The sequence below is a fragment of the Polypterus senegalus genome, chromosome 1 (assembly GCF_016835505.1).
Source record: "Polypterus senegalus isolate Bchr_013 chromosome 1, ASM1683550v1, whole genome shotgun sequence".
NCBI classification, from domain to species: domain Eukaryota; kingdom Metazoa; phylum Chordata; class Cladistia; order Polypteriformes; family Polypteridae; genus Polypterus; species Polypterus senegalus.
Window position 1 is genome coordinate 187,200,649 of NC_053154.1, and position 23,205 is coordinate 187,223,853.

The 23,205-nt window shown below is 38.1% G+C and overlaps 1 protein-coding gene across 8 annotated transcripts in view; it reads left to right on the forward strand.

Moving 5' to 3' along the window:
• Nucleotides 1–23,205, forward strand: part of tnk2b (tyrosine kinase, non-receptor, 2b) — a 402,816-nt gene that overhangs the window by 303,372 nt on the left and 76,239 nt on the right. For all 8 annotated transcript variants that reach the window (XM_039764482.1, XM_039764485.1, XM_039764469.1 and 5 more), the window contains one exon: nucleotides 2,963–3,033. In XM_039764482.1, coding sequence (XP_039620416.1) covers nucleotides 2,963–3,033 — 71 coding nt within the window. The remainder of the gene's footprint in view (nucleotides 1–2,962; nucleotides 3,034–23,205) is intronic.

Consider the following 23,205-nt stretch of genomic DNA (forward strand, 5'->3'; position numbering starts at 1 on the left):
TGAATCAATAAGTTAATTTAGAATCACAGTCTATTGCATCACCAGTTTAAGAAAACCAACCTTTTCTTAGTGTTTCTTAACCTTTAGAAAGACCAATTATGGAACCATTATAACAGAACAATTGCTGCTTGTCATATTGGGTTACATTGCAAAGTTCATGCCATGTTACCTTTTAAACCTCATATGTGGTTTTCCAAACAAAAAAATGAATACAATAATTGAATCCTTAATCACTATGAAGGGTATAAAACTTGTTGAGATCTCTATCAAATGAAAAATACTAATTTTTTTTCCAGAGGTTTGATTTGCACTTTAACTGAGGCTAGGGATCTGCACTGGCAATCGGAAGGTTGCCGGTTCGAATCCCTGTAAATGCCAAAAGGGATTCTGCTCTGTTAGGCCTTTGAGCAAGGCCCTTAACCTGCAGTTGCTGAGCGCTTTGAGTAATGAGAAAAGCACTATATAAATGCAAAGAATTATTATTATTAGTTATGTTTTAGCCCAAGCAATTCTTGTCTGTTAGCTTTTCAAACATGTAACCTACAAAAGTGTTTTTTTAGTTTTAGGCATTCTTTGTCTTTGCTTATGTGGTACCCAGACTCAAAAGGTATAATAGGTATAATCAAAGCAGCTTGATTAAAAACGATTCCCATTTTTTTTTCCTAATTCTGCTGCTAATACAAGGTTAGCAATAAAAAAAATCTGTTCAAGTAGAATAATCAGAAATTTAGGTAATACTGGACTTCTGACGATAGAGTTTGGCTAATTATTTAGAGTAGGGGTGAACAACATCATTCCCAGAGGGCCACAGTGACTGCAGTTTTTTGTTCAAATCCTGATGCTTAATTAGAAAACAATGCTTGCCAATAACAGATCTTCTTTAATTTTGTGGCTTGGTAGTCTTTTAACTCTGCAATGTCAGGTCATTCTTCTAATATCATAGATTTTTTCCTATATAAAGAAATCATCTGTATGATTTGAAGTTCAAAATTGATGAGTAGTTTTCAGTCCTTCACTTTTTTTTTCCCCTCTTAAGTTTCCTTCTCAGTACTTTATTAAGCCAAATAGTGCACAGTGAATACATAACGGAAACAAGCTTGATGGTGAACTGTTGTTTCAATTGCCATTTGCATTTTAGTGCTTATAAGGAGCAATTAAAAACAGTGAACGGAACTGTTAATGGTCTGAATTCTTAAAAACAAGACACATCAAACGAAACAGAAAAATGTCACTGGAGCAGTAAATGTTTTATCAGTAATAACTGACTTCTCATTAAGCAGTTGGGTTAGAACAAAAGCCTCAAGTCCTCCAGGACCAACATTGCTCACCTCTGATTTAGAGTATGGTAAAGTTAAAATTTTTTGCCATGTAGTATAGTATATCATGGTATAATGATATTCTTGTATTTATGCCGTAGACTAGTGACAGTAGTTTTAAATATAATATGAATAAGCAAACAATTAATATAAACACTGACAGGAAATACATCATCATATATTAAACCCAGCATCATGATTTTTATAAGAAAGTAGTTGTCAATATGGCTGTTGAATATCTAGGTAACCTATGGATAATCTAGTGGTGCAAGTCTTAATTATCCTAAATCATTAACTGGAATGGAGGAGGGACAATAATGATAATGCATTATGGCTATGATCTTTAATAATATTGTGTGCCTTTCCAAGGATTTTGTCATATATGTTGTAAACAAAAGAAATCTGTGTGCCACATAATTTTCTGTGTTGACTTACAGTGCAGCCTTACAGACTTAATGCAACCAGTACAGACCATACAGTTTGGTGAGCATACATGGATACATGAGCACTTAAAATAGCGTAGACTTACAGTGTACTGACTATAGTGTTTGTGTACAGTGTTGTATTTCATTAATGGGGACAACAATAAATACAAAATATAAAGCTGCTGACCCTATCCACAGCATCCACCATGGCATGGATGGTAGTGTGGTCTGCCTCCTGCTTTTTTGAGTTTCACAAGCTCCATGGTTTTGCTGAAACTAAGGAAGATATTGTCCTGGTACACGTACTGTATATCAGAAGGCATCTCTTTTTCTCTGTAAACTCTCTCATCATTGCTGGTGATCTGTCTTTTGGTGGTGTTATCATCTGCAAATTTAATGACTGAGTTGTTGTTAGTACCCAGTTATAGAAGAACAAGTAGTACATTGGGATGCCTGTGGCCAGAAACAATGTGAAGAAGTGATGTTACCTGTTTAAAAATTACACGATTGCTACTAGTACATGCTGTAGTACTTGTTTGACAATTAATGCCAATAAACACTTATTTCTTGATTTGAATGTATTTAATAGTGCAAACTCGAGTTTCTTGGGCAAATGAAAGGGAAATATTGTGAAAGGTTGTATTTCTTACAGTAGGCTATAAATAATCCTTTAGTTGTGTACAGTGCCTATAAAAATGTTCTTCCCCCTTACAATTTTCATATATAACAAGCAAAAATAACTGATTGGATAAGTATTCAGTATTTAATAGATGCACCTTTGGTAGCAATTGCAGCCTTAAGTCTGCCTGGGCAGATCTCTCTATCATCTTTGCACATGTGAACACTGTAGTTTTTCCACAATTTTGTAAAACTGCCAGAGCCAAAGAGTCCAGATCTCAACATGTTGTTGCTTGTTCACTCATGATCTATCTCCATGTGACCTGACAGAGCTTGAACAATTTTTTTGAGCAAGTAGGTTGGAAAAATTGCAGGGTCCAGACATGCAAAGCTGATCAAGGAAGTAGCAAAAACATGAAATTATTTTGCAGTATTATATACTTTGACTTGTAGAACGTTTAAAGAAAGGAGTACCACTTACTTTCATAGCACTTTTTGTGTTGTGTAGAAAATGAAAATATTTTGTAGCTTTTAATAATCAGTAAAGCAAGTAGTCATGTGTTTTATGATTATTCTTCCATTTCAAAATCTAATTTTCTTTAGGCCAAAGACGTCTATGGGAAGCAGTAAAAAGAAGAAAAGCTTTCTGCAAGCGAAAATCTTGGATGAGCAAGGTATTTTTTTGATTTTTTCGTCAAGTAAATGAAAATTAAGCTCTTAATATTTGAAAAAAGTAATCTAATGATCTTCAATTTATAATTGTATCATCTATGTGGAAATTAATGTAGTAGATTTAAAGATTGCTGACATTTTATATTTAAAGTAATGACCTTTGTGAACAAATCAAAATGCCATAGCATTTATCAAGTAAATCTTTATTAAATAGTTTGTCAATAGAAGCTTTTATTTCTTATATCCAACAAAAAACTGGATGACTAACTGCAGTGTTCCCTGTACAGAAGTAAGTAAAGCTTAGGCTATCCAAGCTCGATGATCAAAAAAAATGTTTTTCTGAATGAAACAGCACAATTGTTCTGTTGTTCTTCCTTCTACATATGCATTGGTTATTTGCTGATAAAGATATTTCTGTCGTGAATGAGTTGTTGGGTTGTTTTTGCCTTTTATTTTTAGTTTTCATTATGCTATTAATTTTTACTTTACATCAACAATATGTAGTTTCCTTTTAATGGGCATTTTGAAACTATTTTCCAAGTGTAGTGTTTGACATATGATGTCATCCTGTCTGAATCATGAAAAAAATATTAAAGGAATAACGTAACATAGCAAGCAAATTATTTATGAACTGTGACGATGTGGGTTCTACTACATGCTCCTGCTTCCTTTTTGGGAGTCTCTTAAACCCGACATGTAACCAGATGAACTGGACAATGAGGAAACCACAACGAAGCAAGGGGAAAGGTGCAAAGTGCGGAAGTGCTTTTATTTTAAAACAGTCAAAAGCAAGAAGTGTTTTGAAACATGTGCAGTGTTTATAAAAGTCAATAAATGAATAATCCATTAAAAACAGTGAAAATGTGGAGGTTAAAATTCAACAAATAAATTCTTTAAAAAAGAGGTTAAAATACTGGCTGGAAGCAGTCTCTTTTTTAAAAAAAAAAAACACTGTGCTTTCTTCAACTGTCGCCCTACCTGCAGCTGAACTTCTCCTGTTGTTTTGGAAGCCTTTAGATCCCTTGCTCCCTTTGGGCTCCGCCAGACTGAGACTTGGTTTCCCCAGTGAGCAGGGCGCTCACACTGGGACGTCCACGTCCCAAGCCTCTGACTCATTACTTTCTGCGACCTTATGCAGCCGATCGTGGTCACTCCTGCTACTCTGCAAAACTTAGCAGGAGTGACCCAATCAGTTTGCCCCAGGTGCTGGCCAAGCACCCCACTAGGGAGGGTTCACTTCTCCCAGTTGCCTGCTCTTGCTTGCTCACACTGGCTCCTTCATTTCCTGCCTTTTCTTCTTATTAACCGCCGTCCTTTTTACATGTCTTCTTCCTCTCCTTCCCACTTGCACTTCTCCTATTTATAATGGGGACGTGGCACAGGGGTGGCAATTAGCAGCTCCTGGCCTCAATTACAGATACAGACAATTCCTCACCTGTGCACTTAAGCGAGGAAATGCCTGCACCACATCGTGTCCGAGAACCGCTCTGGCCACAATACCACGGCCCCTCTTTAAGCTTTTTTAAAAACTGGCCTTTTCTTCTAAGCCGCAGACTCACTATGCTACATGAAATATCCGCAGTTCCTGTCAAAGACAGGTAATAGAGTAATAAAAAAATATTTACTATCTCTGGCACTATGTGTACCATCAGCACCTTTCCTTTGTATTTGCTTCTTTGATTGTCTCTTAACCAACACTCTCTCCATTGTTCCCGAAAAACCTGCTCCTCAGATCTTGTCATTTATTTCGAGGCAACTTTCTCACCGCCTGTACAGTTTTATATTTGCCATCTTTGAATGCGATTCTCTCAGCATGCCATATGCACCTTTACTCCTCCGTATGCACTGGCACTTACTTGCATTTCCTCTTTCATTGCATAACCAAAGCCACGCTGACCAATCACATTGCTCAGAGGGATGATGAATTGTGTGTTTAGACCATTGCTAATGCCCCTTACTGTTCCATTTTCCAATTTAAAGACTAGCTTTTGTGTTTACTTGCATTTGTATATAGATGGCACAAGGCATGGGAAAGTATGATTTCTCTTAATGTTGTTTAGGTTTTGGTCCCTAGTGTGTTTACAGTTAGCTTTGAGTATTCATGTATTCTGATAGTCAGCTAAATACTTACTGGTTATACTCAAGTACCAAAAACCATTACACAATTACATGCAAAGTATTAAAATAAATACGAATGAATGCACATGATTTTTTTTTTTCCCTTTACAAGCACTGATTACTCATGTGCTCTTGTGTGGACATGTATGTATTTATAAGAAACACCAGTCTTGGTTTTAGTGTAGCAAAGTTTAGCTGCTTTTTTGTTTAGTAAGCATGTTCACTTTTTGTAGGTAGCACTTGGTATTAGAGTTTTAATAAATAACCATAATAAAATTATTCATAACACAAAGATTATAGAAGATGGATACTGTATATGCATTCATGTACTGATGCAGAACAAATAAAACAAACAAACACCACAAAAAAATCTGAGCTGTCTTGAATTTCCTTTTCTGTTTGTTCTACAAAAAGGCTACAAACCTAAGAATTATATTTGTCTTTAATAATTTTTAAATGCTTTAAGATTATTATTATTATTATTATTATTATTGGTCTATTATCTCATTAAATGGATGAATCTTTGTCTGGTTTATGGCTTTCTCAGTACGTGTGCATTTGTATGTGCCTGCTGCTTGTTCTTTTACAGGTCATCTGTGATATTGTTGCAAGTTCTGGGTGCTGGCAGCGTCAGTTCTAATAGCAGAAGTTTATGCTCTCACCATTAAACCTGCAAATACAAGAATGGCAATCACTTTGTTCCCTCCGATCTATGGAGGGATGAAAAATGATGGAGGGTGGGAGCATCCTGGGAATGTTTTCATTTAATTACATGAATATATTTGTACTAAAATTAATGTGATATATTGCCTAGTATTAGTTCATGCCAGTAGATGGTGCTGTTTGTTTCATGAATAATTCCAATAGGTTTTGTTTCTCTTGTTTTATCTTCTTGTTGATTAATGTACATTTGGCGCAATTTTATAATATGCAGATTTCAGAAAAATAAACCGATTATTTCCCAGGATATATATATCAGAGTGGAATTCACTTCAATACATAATAGTGACGATGAGGAGTGGATCTCAGTGAGTAATCCGGCGTGCTATTTACTGCAAAAGAATCATAACTTAAATTCGGAAAAATAAATAAAATATATATACAGAATGGCATTATTAGGCCACGTTGAGGAGTTTGACATTTCAAATCCGGCCTCATGGGATTCGTATGCAGAGAGACTGAACTTTTTTTTCTAGAAGCTAACAAGGTAACAGACGCTGCCCAGAAGCGTGCAGTGCTGCTGAGTGTGATTGGAGGTAAAACGTTTGAAATTGTTAGGTCGCTCATCTCCCCTGCTAAACCCAGTGACAGGTCGTATCAGGGAATTGTAACATTGTTAAAAAATCATTTTGCACCCACCCCTTCAGAAACAGTTCAGTGATTTCATTTTAATAGGAGGAAACAAAAACCAGATGAAAGTATTGCAGCTTACATTGCAGAACTTCGAAGGCTGTCTGAAAACTGCAGTTTTGGTAACAGTTTGGATTCCTTGCTGAGAGACAGACTTGTATGCGGGGTCAGAGATGAGGCTCTTCAGAGGCGGCTCTTAGCAAAATTAAATTTAACCTTTGCCTTAGCTCAGGAAGAAGCACTTGCATATGAGGCTGCATCAGTACATTCAAAAGAAATATAGGAATCATCTATTAAATTGTGCACATCAGACACCCATAAGTTGCAAAATAAAAACTCAAAAGCAAAGTCTTATTTCTTACACTCAGACATTTTGGATCCTGCTCAAGGAAATTGCAATGGTTGTGGGTGGAATCACAGATGTGACATTTGTCGTTTCAGAGAAGCTGTGTGTCATAAATGTAAGTGCTGTGGGCATCTACAGAGAGTATGTCGCCAGGCGGCTTATCCAGTGAAAGGCAAGCCAGCAAGTGCAAGTTCATCTCACAAAGTAGAACAAAGAGACAGTGCAGAGGCAGAGAGTTTTGAAAATGGATGTGATACACGTGTCTATTCTGCAGAAATCATCAACAGTGTGGGAGATGTACAACCAGACACAAGACATATACTCTTGTCACATTACAAGGAGTGCCATGCAGGATGGAAGTGGACTCAGGATGTGAGTATTCCTTAATCTCAGAGGAGACCTACCACACATTATGGCCAAGGAATGCTCCTCCTATTGTACCCAGTGATATTCAACTTGTGGATTATAACGAACAAAATGTTACCGTGTTGGGTGCCTGCTCAGTCAAGGTACTATAGGAAGGACAGGAGTTATTTACGCCTTATTATTGTTAAGGGACCAAAGGCCAGTCTACTTGGTGGAGAGTGGTTTAATCCCTTAAGTATTCAGTTAACAGGAATACACAGCCTTGCCACAGACCCAATACAGTCAGTCCTGAACAATTTTAGTTGTGTGTTTGAAAAGGGTTTGGGAAAATTTAAGGTGCACCAGTTGTTTTTCAGTTGGACCCCAATGTAGCACCCATACGTTTAAAACCAAGACCTGTTGCTTTTGCTCTCCGCCCCAAAATAGAAATAGGGCTCGACCGTCTAGTGAAGCAGGGTGGACTAGTTTCAGTAACTCATCCCATTTGGGCCACTCCTATTGTTCCTGTATTAAAACCAAATGGTGAGGTTCGAATATGTGTTGACTACAAATCCACAATTAATAAGGCATTACAGGAGCACCCATACCAGATTCCATCCATCAATCAGATACTTACTACATTAGCAAAAGGAAGAGTTTTTGCAAAACTAGACCTGGCACACGCATATCAACAATTGCCAGTGGATAATGCAGATGCACAGACCATAATTACTCACAAAGGTGCATTCAGAGTTACTCGCCTGCAGTATGGGGTTTGTATTGCTCCAGGGATTTTTCAGAAATTGATGGATGACCTACTTTCAGGCTTTCCGGGAGTGGTTCCTTATTTTGATGATATTTTAATTGGAGTAGAGACTGTGCAAGCCTTAGCTGAAAAGTTGTATTTAGTACTACAACAATTTGCAGATGTAGGCTTGAGGCTAAAAAAAGACAACTGTGTCGTTGGTGTACCAAGTGTAGAGTTCCTAGGGTTCAGAGTTGATGCTGAAGGAATTCATCCAACTACCACAAAAGTTAAAGCGATCCATGAGGCTCCAACACCAAGTAATAAACAGGAGCTGCAAGCATTTCTAGGACTGCTAAACTTTTATCATTCATTTCTAAAAGATAAGGCCACTGTGGCAGAGCCACTTCACAGACTGTTGGATAAAAATACCGTTTAGAAATGGTCCGACACCCATGAGAGAGCTTTCAATGAAGTAAAAAAGTTGCTATCATCAGACAGTATTTTAATGCATTATGACTTGGAGAAACCACTTAATCTCAACTGTGATGCTTCCCCCTATTGAGTAGGAGCTGTTCTGAGTCACACAGTAAGTGTTGGTCATGAAGCTCCAATTGCATATTACTCAGGACTATGACCAATACAGAAACGAATTACTGTATTCACAAAATGATAAAGAAGCACTGGGTATCATTGCAGGAGTAAAAAATTTCATGAGTACCTATATGGTAGGAGTATTACAATCATCACAGAACAAAAACCATTATTGGGGCTGTTTAAAGGAAATGGGCTTACGCCACAAATAATTTCATCTCGCATGCTCAGGTGGTCATTACTGTTAATTGCATATGACTATGAGCTTCAGTATAGCCCAGGAAAAGAAATTAATAATGCAGATGCATTAAGCCATTTCCCCTCAGAATTTGAAATTCCTCCAGTATCGGAAGTTCTTATGCTAGAATCTATCTCCAGACCCCCCTTGCAGGCATCTGATATTGCATGCATGACGACAGCGGATCCAGTGTTAGCCCATGTACTGAACTGGGTGTGGAAGGAGTGGCTGAAGGAAAAATTAGGGGCGGACTTCAAGCCATTTGAAAGGCGTCAGCATGAGCTGTCTTCATACAGGGGATGTCTTCTTTGGGGAAACAGAGTAATAATTCCACAGAAGGCACAGACTTTAGTGCTCGCTGCTCTACATGAAGGTCATCCTGGTATGGTAAATATGAAGGCTCTTGCCAGAAGCTATGTGTGGTGGCCTAAAATGGATGAACAAATAGAACATTAGGTAGCTAGCTGTACTTCATGTCAAACTACACGGCATGCTCCAGCCAAAACTGTTAGTCAGCCATGGGAGGTAACCAAGAACCCATGGTCTCTACTGCACATTGATTTTGCGGGACCTTATCAAGGACAAACTTTTTTTCTCATTGTTGATTCCTTCTCAAAGTAGTTAGAGGTCAGCCCTGTTTTTGCTGCAACAACTGCGGTCATTCAAATATTGAGAAAGTTGTTTGCCACACATGGACTTCCGGATACAATTGTGTCTGATAATGGTGCACAGTTTACTTCGGATGAGTTCCAGGCATTCTTGGGGCGTAATCTCATAAATCATATCAAGACAGCTCCATTTCACCCATCGTCAAACGGCCAAGCTGAACGCATGGTGCAAACTGCTAAAGATGCACTTAAAAGAATTGTGGTCGGAGACTGGCATCTTAGACTGTCAAAGTTACTGCTGCAACAGCATGTAACTCCTTGTTCCAGTACAGGATATAGTCCAGCAGAACTATTGATGAACAGGAAACTTAAAACATGCTTAGATTGTCTCGACCCAGATCTAGTGTCAGATTTGCAAAGAAAGAAGGAGTCTCAGTTTTGTAAAGTTACACACAGTCCAACAAGGCAGTTTAAAGCAGGGGATAGTGTGTTTGCAAGAAATTATGCAACAGGGCCTTGGTGAATGCCAGCAATGGTAGTGAGAGCTATGGGGTCAGTATCTTACGAGGTTAAGACAGATGATGGCCGAATATTTATGAGACACATCGACCAACTTGGGCGAGTAATTAACTCAATGCCTCAGGAGACTGAGAGCCACTTGGAAAATCATGAGGAGCACAATACCACACAGCCAGCTACGTCCCAACAATCAGCTGATGATAAATCCATGACACCTGATCAGATTCAGGAGTAGCCCACTGAAGTTACCCCAAATGAGGGCCTGTCAGATGTTGAACTTGAGCATCCTTCAAGAATAACTCGCCAGCCAGCCTATCTAAAGGATTATGTTATCTAGGGGGGAGGAATGAGATATATTGCCTAGTATTAGTTCATGCCAGTAGATGGTGCTGTTTGTTTCATGAATAATTCCAATAGGTTTTGTTTCTCTTGTTTTATCTTCTTGTTGATTAATGTACATTTGCCGCAATTTTATAATATGCAGAGTTCAGAAAAATAAACCGATTATTTCCCAGGATATATATATCAAAGTGGAATTCACTTCAATACATAATTAACCAATGTATTAAAACTAAAATTAAAATGTAATTGTTATATCATTTAAGTCAAAAATGTCTGAGTTGCTGCACTTATAAGAAACAAATATCGGAGTGAAAAGGTTTAAATGAAGTAAATTGGAAACAAAATATTAATAAAATGGTAAATTCAAAATAGTTATTCAAAAATTTCCTTATAAACAGCATTTTTGGTAAAGATGGTTCCTGTCCTTGAATTAGCTCTCCCTGGTATGGAGTAGTTAAAACATTCTCTTTAACTTCACACGAACGCTGGACTCTTATAAAGGCAACATGAAGTTGTCCATGTCCAAATACAGGCTCAGATAGGTAAATCCCTACTTTGTCCATGGTTTGTCCTTGGGATTTGTTGATCGTCACGGCAAATGCAGCCATGATGGGAAATTGGTGGTGTTTAAGTTTAAAAGGTAATTCCAGGTCAGAACTTGTAAGGTCAATTCTTGGAATCAAAACAGTATTGCCAGTATGGGATCCCGTAAGCACTTGTGCCTCAATAACATTTTCTCTCATGCTGTTCACGACCAACCGTGTACCGTTGCATAAACCTTGTTTAGTTTTAAGGTTTCTAATAGCATGACTATTGTCCCTACTTTAAGATTAAGATTTTATTGTGGTAATCCGGCCGGGCTAATAGTGTTTAAATATTCTAATGGAAAATTAAGATGCTCAGTTTCGTGTTCAGAATCAACACTGTCAGTACTTAAAAAGACGTGGCTTTCTCCAGGAAGCAATCCAATCACTTGGTTATTTATCTGGTCAACATCAATAGGTTGTATATGCGGTGGTGTGCGCATTCGCGCGACGCTTGTATTGTGCACGGCTTGGAGATCTACATTACTAAATGAAGGTTGTACAGGTGCTGATCATAAAATTAGAATATCATGACTAAGTTGATTTATTTCAGTAATTCCATTCAAAAAATGAAACTTGTATATTAGATTCATTCATTACACACAGACTGATGTATTTCAAATGTTTATTTCTTTTAATTTTGATGATTATAACTGACAACTAATGAAAGTCCCAAATTTAGTATCTCGGAAAATTAGAATATCAATTAAGACCAATGCATAAAAAAGGATTTTTAGAAATGATGGCCAACTGTAAGGTATGAACATGAAAAGTATGAGCATGTACAGCACTCAATATTTAGTTGGGGCTCCTTTGGCCTGGATTACTGCAGCAATGCGGCGTGGCATGGAGTTGATCAGTCTGTGGCACTGCTCAGGTGTTATGAGAGCTCATGTTGCTCTGATAGTAGCCTTCAGCTCTTCTGAATTGTTGGGTCTGGCGTATTGCATCTTCCTCTTCACAATACCCCATAGATTATCTATGGGGTTAAGGTCAGGCAAGTTTGCTGGCCAATCAAGAACAGGGATACCATGGTCCTTAAACCAGGTACTGGTAGCTTTGGCACTGTGTGCAGGTGCCAGGTCCTGTTGGAAAATGAAATCTGCATCTCCATAAAGTTCATCAGCAGCAGGAAGTATGAAGTGCTCTAAATCTTCCTGGTAGACGGCTGCGTTGACTTTGGACATCAGAAAACAAAATGGGCCAACACCCGCAGATAACATGGCACCCCAAACCATCACTGACTGTGGAAACTTTATACTGGACCTCAAGCAACGTGGATTCTGTGCCTCTCCTCTCTTCCTCCAGACTATGGGGGACCTTGATTTCCAAAGGAAATGCAAAATTTACTTTCAACAGAGAACATAACTTTGGACCACTCAGCAGCAGTCCAGTCCTTTTTGTGTTTAGCCCAGGCGAGACGCTTCTGACGCTGTCTCTTGTTCAAGAGTGGCTTGACACAAGGAATGCGACAGCTGAAACCCATGTCTTGCATACGTCTGTGCGTGGTGGTTCTTGAAGCACTGACTCCAGCTGCAGTCCACACTTTGTGAATCTCCCCCACAGTTTTAAATGGGTTTTCTTTCACAATCCTCTCCAGGGTGCGGTTATTCCTATTGCTTGTACACTTTTTTCTACCACATCTTGTCCTTCCCTTCGCCTCTCTATTAATGTGCTTGGACACAGAGGTCTGTGAACAGCCAACCTCTTCAATGACCTTTTGTGTCTTGCCCTCCTTGTGTAAGGTGTCAATGGTTGTCTTTTGGACAACTGTCAGGTCAGCAGTCTTCTCCATGATTGTGTAACCTACAGAACTAGACTGAGAGACCATTTAAAGGCTTTTGCAGGTGTTTTGAGTTAATTAGCTGATTAGAGTGTGGCACCAGGTGTCCTCAATATTGAACCTTTTCACAATATTCTAATTTTCTGAGATACTGAATTTGGGTCTTTCATTAGTTGTCAGTTATAATCATCAAAATTAAAAGAAATAAACATTTGATATACATCAGTCTGTGTGTAATGAATGAATCTAATATACAAGTTTCACTTTTTGAATGAAATTACTGAAATAAATCAACTTTGTCATGATATTCTAATTTTATGACCAGCACCAGTATATGCAGTGGTGTGCGCATTCGGGAGGCAGTTGTATTGTGCACGGCTTGTTTCTGGCCTCTGCCATCCGTGCATATATATATAAACATTACTAAACGAAGGCTGTATATGCGGTGGTGTTCATGTTCGGGCGGCGGTTGTATTGTGACCTGAAGTTTAGTTTACAGGTTGTGTTGTGTTGTTTGGGTGCCACCTACTGACTCTGGGAAGCTGCTGGGTTTGACTCTGGGGCGCTTTCGGTGCTGTGCGCGTGCGCTTTCGGTGCTTCAGGCCTATACAACCTTCGTTTAGTAATATAGATGAGTATATCTTTTCTGGTAAAGATGGAAAAACCTATTTTTACTTTCTGGTTAAGTAACACCATCAGTAACACCATCAACTATATCAAATATAATACATCATGATCCTTTGGCAAGGCTGAATTTAATGTGGCACCCACACCTAATGCTATTATAGGCTATATTCTGCTGCTAAAGTGTAAGATTTCCCCCCTTGGGCCTCGGCCATATCCTAGGAGGCAGGGAATCTGCTACAATGCGCAAGTGAAAAAGCGGGAAAACTGAGATAAATAATGAAATATAAAAAGATGGAACATCTTGCCATTTGCCTTCTTTGGTATATATACTGTAAGTCCAATTATTTGGTTGATGGATGTTGAACAGTTTAAGTCAGCAAGTTGGTAATGGAGAATTATGACTACTGTCTTTGCTGCCCACTCGTGCCCTGATATCAGATAAATGTTTTTAAGAGTGTCACTCAGTTAGGATAGACACAGCCTTATCAGATAGACCGGCTCATTGTAGCAGTTTTATAGAGAAACTTATTCTTTAGCTTAACTTTGGCTGAAGTGGAAGATTTGATGATGTTAAGTTTCTTTCAAAGGTTTCAACTCAGGCCTTAAGCTACAGTGCCAAAGAAAAAGACGGCAATGACATTGTAATTCTACATGTTGCTTCTAATTTACGTGGTGTCACAACTATATGCATTTATTCAGCAAATACCACACTCATTCGTTCTATATTGCATCTTGTTGTGGACCACCTTCAAAAGTAATCCATAATTATAGGCCTGTCTGGTAACTTCAGAAACCATTTCCTATAATATCAATATGAGCTCATAAATGAACACTCAGGCAGACATCTTTCTATGGCCCTGTTTCTAAAGGTAGCAAGTTCAAAATTAATTTTGTATTTCTTTTTTAAGGCATAGTATTCATATTAACTTGAGTGCACGTCACTTGAAAGAATTCACAATAAAATAGTTATATGATTTAAAACCATTTTCTTATATAAAATATTTAAAATATCACATGTGCATTCTTAATATTGTATAGAAATATGATATGTAACAGATATAGATACGCAGATATGTAACTTTTGTTTATTCACCTCTAAAATGTGCCACTATCAGTGAAATATTTACAGTCCCTGAATTCAAGTTAGCAGTAAATACTCTACATTAGAGAAAAGGGTTTTATGAAATCATGAGAGAGGGGCAAAAAAGGAATACTATGAACCGGTAATTTAATTTATATGACTCAAAAGTTAATAAATAATCTAATCAAGATATATTAGGATATATGTTAACAGCCATGCCAAGGAGATTTTGAAATGGTGTTCCTTCCAAAACTATTCAATCTCCTCAACAAATAGGTCCACACAGCCAAATGAGTTTTCTACATGGTCCCTCTTATCCCTGTACCAACAAAAGTATGTTGAGTAAAAATGAAGACATTTAAATACATGTGAAAAAAAGATGACAAGTATAACAATACATTTATCTCATGACAATGAAGAAATAATGTTAAAAATCTCTTCTAATTTATGCATTTTCACACAGGTTTCATTGAAGAAGCCCAAATATTTATCCAATTTAGTAGACTTAATGACAGCATAATGTGTTACTTCTGGTTCTATTCTGTTATAGAAGACTGCTGCCCCACTTTAACTGCTCTGTCCTTCAAAGACTTTTTTAAAACATTTTAATCTTAAGATTAACTTTCTTGTTTATAAACATGGTATATCACTCTATTTTTTTCTCTTTATTCTGATATTTGATTCTTTCTTAATGAAATTGTGTTAAAGGTAATTGGTTATTTTGGTTAATTCAAAAATTATTCAAATATATGGTGATTATTACTACTAATATCAATTATCTTTCATCTAAAAATATTTTTAGCCTGACAGATCAGTATTTTAAACTGAGAATATGTAGGATTTTATTGTTGTTATTATCACTTTTGCTTATGTTTTTTTTTTTTAATAAATTTTTAGAAGTATATTATATTTTTCCATTGGAATGATTGTTCAGATTAATACAGACACTACTCAAGTTTGGAAAAGATTAAAGTGCTGCCTACAGACTAGGCCTGTCCGATTACATCTTTATTTTGAATTTATTAAAAAAAGGTATTGTTCTAAGGTAAAAACTGACATTTCATTGTAAAGGAATGGTTGTTTGCTTTACCCACACTCATTTTGACTTCAGGTTACTCCAAACAAGCTATGCAATGCTGCTATATTTTACAGATAGTTTTTGCACATCACTTCTACAATCTGCCTTTTTGTAAATTTGAATGTGTAACTTGTTATAATTAGCTTGTTATCTTCATTAATAAACCTAACAGCCAGACTCCTCCTACTTTGTAGTTTTTTTTTTCTCCTATTACTCTGCACTTTGATTTACATTTATACACAAAGCAGATTTTCTTTAGTGCCCAAAAAGTAATGCTAAGACCTCCTCATTATTGCAATTGGAAAATAACTAACAATTCTGATTTTTTTTTTTATTATAAAACTTTAAAATCCCCACTTTAAAGAATCTCATGAGTGTCAACCAACTTATGTGGCTGCTGGCTTGACAGATATTTCCTAGAACAATGAAGTGTAAATACAAGTATTTAGTCCATCTTTATATTGCTACATCTGTACAAGAGGAAAAAAAAGTAGACCAGTTGTGTGGATAATGACTTGATGCTGTGGCAATATCACTTTTTCGGGTGACTCCACAGCTGCTTAATTGCTTTTTATTGTGAGCACTGCAATATAAATAAACTTTTACTCTGTTGCTGCCCTTTGTAAATCTTTAAAATTATTAAACAAATCTGCCTGTGACCTGCCTGCGTCTTGCCTGTTCTTTTACTTCTCTCACTATTCTCATGCTGACTCTGTCTTGATAATTAACCTGTAATCCTCTAGAACTTGTACCGTTCAGCTTCATTGGCGTAAACACATTATCCATTACCCCCTTGCACTCAGGTCTTCCTAGGGAGGTGCCCTACACCCTCAAAAAAGGTACTATCCCCTGGGCTCAATCTCAGCCCTGCTTCCCATTCCTCACAGCTATAAATGCAGCAGCAAGACACGTCACAATGCATTTGTAATGCAGGATGTTAGTTGTTTGCCTTTTGGGGGGTGGGGGGGAGAGACGCCAAACAGAATCCTGAGCTCTTTCATCATTTCCAGTGCATACTCCCCCACCTGTCATGACCTAACCTCATGTTAGTTGAGCGTGGCAAGAAGGACAGAAACAATATTTTCATAAGCGAATCATGCTTTAAAGAGACATGAGTCAAAAAAAAAGCATCAATATTTGAAATAATCCAGCAAAGTTACCATAATACTGAAGTATAAACAAGAATTATTCATGTAACACACAGATCTGTTAACCTAAGTTAAATGTTAAATATATTCAAATATCTACTTACCTTTAAATATTAATACCTTATTTTTTGGCTAATATGACAGCCCCACTACAGATGTATTGATTGTTTGATTAATTGATTGATATATATATATTTTTTAATTTTCAGAAATTGTACAGATTTTATATGGGCCAAAAAAGCCAAATGTCACCGTGGGGTCAACTAAAGTGCTAACTGTTTGATTACTGTGACCTATTCTTAGAGGGTAACTTTGCAAGACCACTTAGAGTCGACTTCATGATATGTCAGTTTCAGTCTATTCAGTTAAATGCTTTAACTTGAATTTTAGACTTCTGAATTCCATTACACACAACAAAACTGGAGTTCTTCATTAAACTAGTGTTTTCTGTACGTTATCATTTTCCTTTTTCTTTTGGTTAGGTTGAATGTTTATAGTATTACTATTCCATTTCTTGTTTTCAGTTCATCTTCATTATAAGAAAGGCAGGCTTGCAGTGCATGGCACCACATGGTAATGTTTTCTTTATTCTCCTGCCTATCTGTATCCAGTCCTTTTTAGTTTGTGCCAGTGCATTTTTCTCTATCTTTCAGGCAAGTGAGCACATTATTGCTGGCATGATAAACCATTTTATTCTAATTTTTGCTATAGTGAGCTCTTCTCCTAAGGGCTTCATGTGAAAAAGTGGCATTGCAAATGCGATATAACTGCATTGTTCTAGTAAAACTACTTGCTTACAGCTGAAGTTAAGCATGTGTCTGCTAACATTTATAGGCTGTGGCATTCACATTATACAGTATAGTGTAATTGTCCGTGATGAGACATCCATACACTAATCACCACAAAAAAATACTGCCTCAGTTTTGTGCGCTTTCATGTTTGTTTGTTAACAAGTCTTTGTAGTAATACAAATTTGAAAAAGGGCTGTTCTGAATTGCCTACAGGTAGGTAGGCTGTGTCTGTAAATATCAATGCAGTGTCTTTTTAAACTGTACAAATATCCAGTGTTTTTAGGCACTGTGCTTGCTGCTGAAGGATATTATGTTAGGAAGGAAATTGTTTTTAACGTTTCCTTTTGTTCAGTTCTCACTATTGCTAGTTATGTGTATTTATGTGTTTGTTTTTATAAACGCAATCATTGGGTCTTTCCTCGTAGCCAATCTGCTTTTTACTGTGTGACTACAGTTCTACCATCTTTTACACTTCTTGCACTTTTTCAAGTCAAAACTTTTGTGCTCTGTTTAATCTTTCCAAAAATAAGACACCGCTGGTACTATAACTTCTTCTAACTTCTGTAATATTGATTTAAACTTGTATGCTAGTTGAAAAATAAATAATGCTTCAGTGTTGGTTAAAGACATTTTTAAATGTATTTCTTCAGTGTTCATCATTGTCAAATAGTATACTATACATTCTTCTGGTATAATCCATTTGAGGATTTTTCTTTTTGATTTTTAACATTAACTCCTTAATCCAGTCCATTTGGAGTCATATACTGTAAATGAGCTGTTTATGGCCCTCTTGCATCAGAACTGGAGTCAGAGTTGCAAAAGTCTTATCTAACTCGAGCACTTCAGTCTAAAGTGCTTTAAAGTAAGCAGTACTCCAACTTTCTCATCTGATGGTTTTTAGTGTGTAACACATCAATAAAACAACTTAATTGGAGAATGTTAACACCCACACCAACAATTGCACAGGTGAGGCCACATAATTTATGATACGTAGCATAACCAAAACCTGTTAATAAAATTATGCAGTAACAGTGAATACCATCACACAGAGTGCATGTAGCACATGTGTTATACACACATTTGATTTATATGTGGGAATGTTTTGAATCCCATTCACACTGATACTCTGAATGCTACCATCTGCAGTGGTTTTCCAAGGAATTTGCTCCATCATAAAAGAAACAGTAGTGTGCTTCTTCACACTACAATTTTACTTGCCATTAAAGGGTTAGGTCTTTGGGCAATCTTACCAGCAGAGGGAAAGCATGGTCCCATATGTTGAGCTGTTGTCATCTCTGGCATTTTTTCCTGGCCTTAAGTTTTTCTTGGCCCATCAGGCTATGTGTATTTGCTCATTGCTGAAATGCTTACTCTCTAGTTCAGGGGTGCCCAATGTGTCGATCGCAATCGACCGGTAGATTGGAAAAGGGAGTGCAGGTAGATCGTGTTGCATTCAAAAAAATTTTTTTTTAAATGTTAGTCTATCATATATCCTCCCTATATAGCATTTGCCACTTGATTTACATACAGGGCGGCCAGTCTGAGAGCCTTCTAAACACACTGGTCATCCCGCACACACAATCAAACGCGCAAGCTACTGCAAAACTCCGGCTATCTAAGTGATCTAGTTAGACTTCCAATTTATATCTACTAAAGAAGGGATTTTAAAAAAAAAATTGTTATTTATGGGCTGGATGTGGAATTGGAAGAGGATTTTTTTTCTCTCACAATGTCACAATCGAAGTGCGTTTGTCTGATTTGTCAATCTATCATTGCTATTCCAAAGAAGGAAAATGTGGAAAGGCACTTTCGAACTGTTCATAAAAACTATGAAACTGACTTCCTTCTGAAAAGCGATCTGAGAAAGAGAAAGGAAAGGGAACTAAAATCGCAGTTGAGATGCAATGAAAGGCGTGTGCGCAACTTGACAGCATACGCTACAGAGCCGATTGAAAATTGCCTGTCAGACTTTATCTAATGGAAAAAAAGTAACGATTCAAGTGTTGCCCAACGTAGCGGAGTAAGAGTAGCGTTTCTTCTTCACAAATGTACTCAAGTAAAAGTAAAAAGTATGGTGCAGTAAACTAGTCTTAGAAGTACAATTTTTTTAGAAAGTTACTGAAGTAAATGTAACTTACTACTACCCCCCTCTGATACTCAGTATATATATGTGTGTGTATATATATATATGTATGTATGTATGTGTGTGTGTGTGTGTGTGTGTGTGTGTGTGTGTGTGTATATCTATCTATCTATATATATATATATATATATATCTATATATATATATATCTATATATATATATATCTATATATATATCTATATCTATCTATATATATATATCTATCTATATATATACTAATAAAAGGCAAAGCCTTCACTCACTCACTCACTCATCACTAATTCTCCAACTTCCCGTGTAGGTAGAAGGCTGAAATTTGGCAGGCTCATTCCTTACAGCTTACTTACAAAAGTTGGGCAGGTTTCATTTCGAAATTCTACGCCTAATGGTCATAACTGGAAGGTATTTTTCTCCATTAACTGTAATAGAGTTGAGCTGGAAAGACTTGGGGGCGGAGTTTCGTGTGACATCATCACTCCTCCCACGTAATCACGTGAACTGACTGTCAACGCAGTGCGTAGAAAACCAGGAAGACCTCCAAAAGCGCTTAAGAAAACATGCATTATATAATTGAGAAGGCAGCGAAACAATAAGAAGCGAGCGAGTGACATATACTACCATATTCATGAGTGCTGCTACCTCGGAAAGAATGCAAGGTGTAAACCTAAACTTTAAATTAAGTTCATAGACAGGCTACCGCTGGCGTTTCACATGCCCACAGGTAATGCGGGATACAAGTTTAATGAGAGAACGCAGGATATAAACGAAAGTTTTGATCACTTTGTAACTAAGTTCAAATTGTAGGTGAAGGGGTGTGCTTATGCAAATTCCGAGACTGTGTTTGTGGGGGATTGACAGTTAAGGCGGGTGGGGGAGTCACGTCATCATCTCCCCTCCCATTCATCTCATTTCGCTCTGAGCTGAGCTCCGCGGCTAACGCCGTCTTCCGAAGCAACTTCGTCAGACTGCCACCAAATACTCACAGAAAAATCCACAAGTTAATACACACGCTGTCTCTAGAGTTTCTCCACACTGAATCCTCCAGGCACTACTTACAAAAGGTCACATTGACAATCGTGTTACGTTATTTTTAAAATCTTTCCTTTTCTTAGCACAAGCACAGCTGAGAAGCTTCGATGCATGTGCTCCATAACGCGTTAAAAAAATAATGCATTTAATCACACTTTGCATTACAAGCAAAGGGGAGCTTTTGTCAATGCATGATTTCCTGGTACACCGATTACATTGATCAGTGCATCCCAATTCATTTTACCCTCGCACCACCTTAGTTTGAGAAGAAGTATGAAAAAATATGAGGTTAACACAGATCACCAATTCAAGCTTTATTAATAATCGATTCGCCATCAATAATTGTTTTGGTAAAGCCATCCTCCTTCCATTTTATAATTTTTCCGCCACTAGCCATGATTAAATGAACGGTAAAAAGTAAGAGCAAAGCGAGGGTGACTTATTTAGGCAGGCATATATATGACAGCAACACTCATGACAATGTCAATCATGTTACGTTATTATTAAAATGTTTCCTTTTCTTTTTCATTACTTCTTTAACACACTACTTCTCCGCTGCGAGGCGCGGGTATTTTGCTATATATATATATATGAATGACCTCCAAAGAGCGCTGAGACTTTTGATATCATGAACGTGTCTGCAAAAACTGGGGTCTCCTGCCCAGCAAAAGTCGAGCAGCCAGCGCGATAGCTGTGCCGGCCTTTGAGGCGCTGACTGCGCTTCTGCCTTAAGTCAAAGTGAGCACTTTTAATTTTTTCATCCTCCCCTGCGCTATAGCCCAGACAAGTGCAAACACGGGACCCCTTTTCTACACCACGGCAAAATAATATTAAGGCGATTCACACTTTCTTTTGCACGTATATGATTATGAGGTCCTCAGCTCGGATTATGAAGACACGCACAGGAGTGGAGGACTGACAGTGCCATCACAGCCGATTAATGGCGGGGACGTCTCACCAGTCTACACAAGACCCACCGCGACTGTCCCCAAAAGGCGATCATAACGTCAGCGAACACATCTCTCTATACTATATAAAAGAAAAGGCAACTTTCCTTTCTTTACACCTTTTTCCTTTTATCCCAAACCAAAGCCTTTCTCTCTTAACACTGCAGAGGACACAAAACTAATTTTCTTTAAATGCCGGTAAGGCACATTACCAGAGGCACAAATTTGAACGTTCACATAGAAAATGTAATTTCAATGTACCTGTACTTCTTAAAACATTAATGTTTTACTGTTTAATAACTTATAGACTATAATTTATTATTTTTCCCTTGCACTCAGTGACCAAACCTATACATACACTTATAGATATACACAACATATACATATAGATAGATAGATAGATAGATAGAGATATATATATAGATATAGATATAGATATAGATATAGATATAGATATGAGAACAACACTCATATCAATGACAAAACAATTACATTAACAACCATGTTACGTTATTTTTAAAATTTTTCTTTTTCGTACCTTCTTTAACACACTACTTCTCCGCTGTGAAGCGCGGGTATTCTGCTAGTATATGTATATATGTGTGTATATATCTATATATATATATATGTGTGTGTGTGTGTGTATATATGTATATGTATGTATATATGTATATTGGTTTGGTGTTTTTCCGGCCCCGTATATAGCATACAATCCACAATATTTCAAATAAACAACAGGATAAATATAAACAAAACAGTTCATATGCGCGACGCCTTTCAGAGGCGTCGGCGGCCATTTTATGGAGGAGGGGCCGGAAGTGGAGGAATGCTGGGAAGGAACCGTAAGGGAGGATGGGACGTCAGGAAAGATGGCGGAGGAAGGGCGGAAGTGGACGTACTGCGGGCAGGCTTTGATTGCGGATGCGTCTCTTTTTCTGGAAGACAAAGGAGAAAGGTTAGTACCCCGCCACTCCCCGCCGGCGAATGTCTTTCAAAGTGGTTTAAGATCCATCCGCGGCCTCCTACTCGCGCATGCGTGACATGACCCCCCCCTTAGCCCAAGACCGTCAGGTCGGGCGGACCTAACCGAGAGGTCATGCATGCGAGTGAGAGCATTGGCGTGAAGGCCGCCGCGGCGATAAGTGACCGCGAACTTATAGGGCTGTAAGTCCAGAAACCACCTGGTGACCCGCGGATTCAACTCTTTGTGGAGGGACATCCACTGAAGCGCAGCGTGATCAGTCACCAGAGTGAATTCGTGACCCAACAGGTAGTACCGGAGATAAGTCACGGCCCACTTAATGGCCAGGGCTTCCCTCTCCCCTGCCGCGTACCTGGCCTCTCAGTCCAGCAGTTTCCGGCTTAGGTACATCACGGGGTGTTCAACACCATCGACGCTTTGGCTCAACACGGCGCCCAGGCCTGTGTCAGAAGCATCGGCCTAGAGGATAAAAGGCCGCCCAAAATCAGGGGTGCTTAATACAGGTGCCGACGTTAGGGCCTTTTTCAGGTCATTGAATGTGTGTTCCACTTTGTCGTTCCATACCACATGCAGGGGAGCGCCCTTCTTTGTGAGATTAGTCAAGGGTGCTGCCCTTTCGGAGAAACGGGGTACGAACCGGCGGTAGTACCCGCCAGCCCCAAGAAAGCCTGCACCTGTCTCTTGGTATTCGGACGGGGCCATTCCAGGATGTCTTTGACTTTGGAACATTGGGGTCTCACCTGTCCTCGTCCCACAAGGTAGCCTAAATACTTAGCCTCCTTTAAGCCAAAAAAAC